The 6,569-nt window shown below is 35.3% G+C and overlaps 1 protein-coding gene across 1 annotated transcript in view; it reads left to right on the top strand.

Annotated features, from left to right (window-relative positions):
- Nucleotides 1–1,874: 1,874 nt before the first annotated feature.
- Nucleotides 1,875–6,569, top strand: part of LOC132170004 (uncharacterized) — a 12,835-nt gene continuing 8,140 nt past the window's right edge. Inside the window, exons 1-7 of the mRNA XM_059580932.1 lie at nt 1,875–2,694; nt 3,854–3,991; nt 4,862–4,989; nt 5,101–5,311; nt 5,428–5,665; nt 5,879–6,029; nt 6,143–6,485. Of these exons, the coding sequence (XP_059436915.1) occupies nt 1,875–2,694; nt 3,854–3,991; nt 4,862–4,989; nt 5,101–5,311; nt 5,428–5,665; nt 5,879–6,029; nt 6,143–6,485 (2,029 nt within the window). The remainder of the gene's footprint in view (nt 2,695–3,853; nt 3,992–4,861; nt 4,990–5,100; nt 5,312–5,427; nt 5,666–5,878; nt 6,030–6,142; nt 6,486–6,569) is intronic.

The raw sequence follows: 6,569 nt of genomic DNA, 5'->3' as shown, positions 1-6,569 counted from the left end.
CGGCTTAAATTTTAAAATAAATGATAATATAACATAATATTAAAGTAAATGTTTTAAATTCAACCATTATTTGTGTGGCTAATATGCTAGGCAAATACTCGGAAAAGCTCCTTCTTGCCCCAAGCAAGCGGCCTCATATGACGTGGAAGAAGGGGCAATACCAGGAAATTGAATGGGAGGAGTGGATGAAGTTCATTAATACTAATAGCAGCCTCTTGCAACTGTCTTCCTCCTTTTTCTTTTGGGTTAAATACTCCAAACCCTCCTGGGGTTTGGTAACTTTATTTTTTCCCCCCTTGGGTTTCATTTTTATCATAGGAGGTCCCTGTAGTTTTGATAAGTGACCAAATTAGTCCATCCGTTAGTTGACCGTTAGGACTGACACATGGACCAATCAGACGTCGACACGTGACACATATATTAATTTTTTAAATTTTTTTTAAAAAAATTAAAAATATATATATTTTTAAAAAAGATAAAAAAAAAAAAAAGGAAACATTGGGGTGGCTCTGGCCATTTGGGTATTCTCGCTGGGGTGGCCTGCCACCCCCATTTCAGTTTGATGGGGTACCAGCCACTTCTCAGAATAGTGGTCGCCACCCCTCATTCCAAGTGGGGTGTCGGCCACCCTTCACTCAGGAACAGCCAATTCCCCATGAGCCAGTGGTCGAACCCCACCCCAAGGCTCCATTGGTGGTTTCACCCCTGGGGAGTCTGGGTGGGTTTCACACTGGCCAATGGGTGAAGGGTACTGAGCCTGGGCAGTGTGTGGGCTCAGCCACCCCAGGCACCCCATCCCGGCCACTTGGGTGGCTCTACACCCTGAGACAGCAGGGCCGACACTCTAAAATGGCCAAGAGCCACCCCCAATTGTTTTTTTTTTTTTTTTTGTTTTTTTTTTTTAAAAAAAACATTTTTCTTTAATTAAAAAAAAATTAAATTGGTGCCACGTGTCAACATTTGATTGGTTCACGTGTCAGTCATAACGGTCAACTAACGGATGGACTAACTTGGTCTTTTATCAAAATCTAAGGAGGTCCTGTGATAAAAATAAAACCCCAAAAAGATAAAAATAAAGTTACTAAACCCCAATGGATATTTAGTATTTAATCATTTTCTTTTTCCATTCCCCCCTCCCCTTCTTTTCTGTCGCTAATTCGCTCTTGAACTTGTGACATGATGAAGAAAATTCGTGTTTTGCACGCAACGACAGTGATGTTGTTGTGTTCCCACGACCACGAAGGATTTTTCGTTTTGGCTTCCTGTTTGTCCACAACCACTATGTGTATATCAATTGCCGGGCAGTCTGATTAGATGTTTTGAATCAGTCATGAAAAGCAAGGAATGGCCCACACCTGACACCGCCCCCGGTAAAGCTAGTCAACGTAGAAATTAATTAAGCAGAAAGTGTACAGAAGCATGCAGGTAGGATGAATAAATAATCAAGAGACTAAATATATAGAGAGATCAATATATATAAATGCGAGGAAATCGGCTACAAACCAAATTAAACCAATTTGGAAAATAAAAGAAAAAAAAGGTGTTAGGGTAGAAAAAAATTGCTACACTAAAATTAGTAAAAATAATTAAACAAAAAAATATAATCTATCATTTTTTTTCTTAATTATTTTGCAAATTATAAATTACTAATTAGTAAATGATTGTAGTATGAGTTATACAGCCTCACGCGTTTTCCAAAAAGAAAACTAGTGAGAGTCGTGAGACCTTGACTTAATGCATGGGGTTGAAAAGTCACCTCATATATCTGAACCACTAAAATAATGACCAATTACTCCTTTTTCTCAATGAAAATCAATGGAATGATTTTTTATTAGTATGGGTTCCGAGATGAGAATCTTTCCAACATACACAAGATGTGTTGTTCAAGATTACTTTTCTTCTTCTTCTCCTTCTCCTTCTTTCTCATACACCCTGCTACTCGCACCGATGCCCAGTACTGCTCTAATGAAAATGGTAACTACACCAGCAACAGTACCTACAGGGCAAATCTCAACACCCTCCTGGCCTCCATGTCTTCCAACACCGAGATTGATTACGGGTTTTTCAATTTCTCAGCCGGAGAAACTCCCGACAAAGTAAACGCGATTGCACTTTGTAGAGGAGACATTTCGCCGGAAGAATGCCGTAATTGTGTCAATTCGACGAGTTATGATCTCTTAAAAAATTGTCCCAACCAGAAGGAGGCAATCACATGGCCCGATAAATGTATGCTACGATACTCAAACAGATCTATACTTGGTGTTATGGAGGATTCCCCTATATATGCCTGGTACAACATCGGAGATGTCCCGGACGTCGAAGGGTTCAACGGAGTGCTAGGTCCCTTGTTAGATAGACTAATAAGCCGCGCCGCATCGGGAAATTCTACTCGCAAGTTTGCTGTGGAAAGCGCGGCTGCTCCCAAGTTCCAAACGATACATGCACTTGTGGAGTGCACTCCTGATTTGGACCGGCTACAATGCAGCAACTGCCTGGATACAGTTAAAGGATATATTCCACAATGTTGTAATGGAAAGCAGGGAGGGAAATTTGCGGCACACAGCTGTGATATAAGGTTTGAGATATACGGTTTCTATGACACTACATATGAGGCACCACCACCGTCAGTGCCACCGCCATCACCGGTGCCACCACCATCCACCCCACCGGTACTACCGCCTCCACCTACACAAGGTATCGTACAGAATATGGGTGTTTCATGCCCTAGCAGTTTGAGTATCTCATTTGGTTTTTTTGTTTATTTTCATGTGATAAAGTTCTTTGATTTTCTCCCTAAGTTTATGATAAAATTATTGGAATTTTTTAACTATTACTTAAAATAGTTTAAAACTTGTTTATTTTAGTGGTTACAATCTTAATTTAGTCGACGTTCCTTTTTTTTTTTTTTTTATATAAAAAAATAAAATTAATATATCTCACGTAATTATATATTAAGATGATGAAATTAATCTGGATAATTGTATTCGAATTGTTTTGAATTCAACCATATTTATCATAACCTCTTGCCTCGTAACCCAAAGAAATGCATTAATATTTGCCTTCCGGCCACTTGCAAAGCTCGTGGAAGGTGATCACCTCTTTTGGGTCTTCGATCGGTGTGGTTTTCGTAGCTAGCTTGAAGGAAAAATTGCCCCTCCTGTCCTGTCTGCATCTCAACATTTTTCCAACTAGTGCCCCCACCATTATTGCACCTTTACCTTTTCCTACACGTAAAGATACTTACACACATATATATGTTTAGACTTTTCTTGTTGTTCGTTATCAGTAGACTGGCGTTAGGTAAAATATTCGTTATGGTCTCTCTCACTTGTATTTTTAATTAGAATATATATATAGAGAGAGAGAGAAAAATTCAATACTTTTTGTTTTTTTTTTTTAATGTAAGACTCAACACATATACATTCATAACATAAATAAATATAGTTTAGTTAACTAATTATATGTAAAGATGTGTGTTTTTCTTCTTCTTCTTTTTTTGTTAATATTAAATGGATACTAATTTCATTTTTTATATATTAATTTAATCTTCAATTTTAATAGATTTTTTATTCATGATGTAACTCCCTATCTTAATATATATTTCATTCATTTGGACCCTTCTGAGAAAAATTTCTAGCTCCGATCCGCGGCTGAGGTCCGGACCAATATCTCCTCTTCCACCATTTAAAAATTTCAAGTTCGAAAAGGCACTGATCATGTTATGCTATAAGCATAACAAATAACATTGTGAAAAGTCGTGACTCGCATCTAAGTTATTTTTGTTGATAAGCTGTTTTTAGTTTGCCCCTCTTTAATTACCTGCACAAATTGTTCGATTTCATGGTGTTTGCAGGAAAGAAAAGTAGCAAATCTCCATCTGCAATTGTTATAGTCGTGCCCACTGTTGTTTCTGTTGTACTAATTATCTGCATCGGCATCTACATATGCTTCTTCTATTCAAGAGTGAGGAAGGCAGGGGAGAAAGTTGAAAGTAAGTCAGAAAATGGTTTATCTTTCATTGTTGTGAAGGATATCCTTTTTAATTATAACTACCAAAAAAAACAAAAAAAACCATGTTCAGACAGTTTGTGGTGTGTATCTGCTTCTTAAAGTACTAAGCAATATTGCTGAAAATGATTACTGCTTTTTCAAGAATAACTTTTCATGTAACCATTCTTCTTGTATCGTCATTTATTCAAAACGCTTAAGCATTTTAAAAAAAATGATGAATTTAATAATTTAACTAATATTTTAATACCATTTCATGCTTGAGACTAGAAAACACGGAGAGAAATAAATTGTATGTACATATGGACTATTTTAATTGAAATAAATTGTAGACTTGAAGTTCAAACTTAGAACTTCGATTTTGATGTCATATTAAATTAGCATTTATCCTAAAAGTTTAAGTTGATGAAAAATAATAAATTTAATAATATAATTAATATTTTAATAGTTCTACATAAAACATGACATAATTTAGAGATTGTTATAAAATAGAATCCTGCCATCAGTTGTTAAATTAGTAATTCTAGATGTTATGGTAGCTAATTAAAAGCTGAATAGTCTATGTAAGTTTTGTTAAAGTATTAATTAAATAATTAAATTCAGCTCTTTTTAACAATTTAACTTTTTGAATAATTTGTGATTTAACATTGTATCAGAACAGATTAATGTCACGAGGCTATGAGTTTGAATTCTAATTCCCATAATTTACTCCTATTTTAATTAAAATATTCAATATGTTGTCTAGTATCACACATCCCCAGATTGTTAATTATATGCACATATATAATAGCATTTGCCTTCGTTTTCTTTAGGCAATATGTTAATCTAATTCGTGTGTATTGACTTGTTTTAGGTGAAGCCGTGGATGAAATTAGTAGTGTTGAATCGTTGCAATTCGACTTTGGCACAATTAAAGTTGCTACAGATAACTTTTCAAATGAAAATAAACTTGGACAAGGTGGATTTGGTGCTGTCTACAAGGTGATGTGGCATTATTGATTAGATAAGTGTATCATTTTTGTTAGTCACAATAGTTTAAATCAAACGTTATAAACTTGAGGTTTACAAATGCTATATATATCCATTGTTCAGGGTAGACTCCCAAATGGAAATGAAATAGCTGTAAAGAGATTGCTCAAACCTTCTGGACAAGGAAATTTAGAATTTAAGAATGAAGTTGTGTTAGTAGCTAGGCTTCAACATCGGAATTTGGTAAGGCTCAAAGGATTTTGCTTGGAAGGAAGTGAAAGGATTCTAATCTATGAGTTTTTGCTTAATGGAAGCCTCGACAAATTCATATTTGGTATGGTGCACTTTTACTTAAATGTTAGAATGCATTCATGGTAATTTTCAAATTCAATTGTCTAGTCCACCACATATACTGGTTTAACAAAATCATATTCTTGCATGAATATGTAGATCCAATCAAGCGTGCACTTTTGGATTGGGAAAGGCGCTATAAAATTATACGAGGCGTTGCTCGAGGACTTCTTTACCTTCATGAAGATTCTCAACTTCGTATTATTCATCGCGATCTAAAACCTAGTAACATTTTATTAGATGCAGATATGAATCCTAAGATTTCAGATTTTGGCACAGCAAAATTGTTTGTGCTAGATCAAACTCAAGACAGTACAAATCAAATTATTGGGACCTAGTAAGTATATCCATGTAGGTTAGAGCTAAAAAATCATAAATAGCATGCAATATATGTGTTAGTAACACTAATGTCTACTTTATAAAAACAAGGTAGAAGCTGTTGAATCCATCTCCCATAAATAAGATGAAATTGAAGAAATTTTAAAATATAAATATGAGAAAATCTATATTATCATTCAAATTTAACTAATTTTGTTGGTGTTTTATGTAGTGGATATATGCCACCAGAATATGTAATGCATGGATGCTTTTCAGTGAAATCCGATGTCTTTAGTTTTGGTGTTTTAGTTCTAGAAATTGTGAGTGGGGCAAAAATCAATTCTTTTCGAAAGGGAGAGAGTGAAGAAGGCCTTTTAAGCTATGTAAGTACAATTATCTTTGCGCAAATTTCTTTTCTGCCTCAAAAGTGGCATATGCTATTGACAAAATAAACTATATTCTCTTTGATATATCTGCCCACACAATTATCTTGCAGGCATGGAAAAATTGGAGGCAAGGGACATCTTTAAATCTTGTAGATCCCATATTGAGGGGCGGTTCAACAACTGAAATACTCAGATGCATCCACATTGGGTTACTTTGTGTTGAAGAAAATATAGCTGACAGGCCAACAATGGCTTCAGTGCTTCTTATGCTTAATAGCAACTCTGTCACTCTTTCAATACCAAAAAAACCTGCATTTCTTATGGGTAGGAGCAGTATATTAGACATGTCGTCTCAAAGGGAGCAGAATATTACGGCAATACGGCCAAATCAATCTGGAAGCAGCTCTGTCGAAGCCTCGGTAAATGAGGCTTCAATTACTGAGCTATATCCTCGCTAAAATATACCAAGATTTCTCTATGTAAGAAGATGCACTATGTTGTTATTAATTATATATTGTTTCATTTCTTCATTAAATT

Source organism: Corylus avellana, chromosome ca2 (assembly GCF_901000735.1).
Source record: "Corylus avellana chromosome ca2, CavTom2PMs-1.0".
NCBI classification, from domain to species: Eukaryota; Viridiplantae; Streptophyta; class Magnoliopsida; order Fagales; family Betulaceae; genus Corylus; species Corylus avellana.
This window is presented reverse-complemented; position numbering and strand designations above follow the sequence as displayed.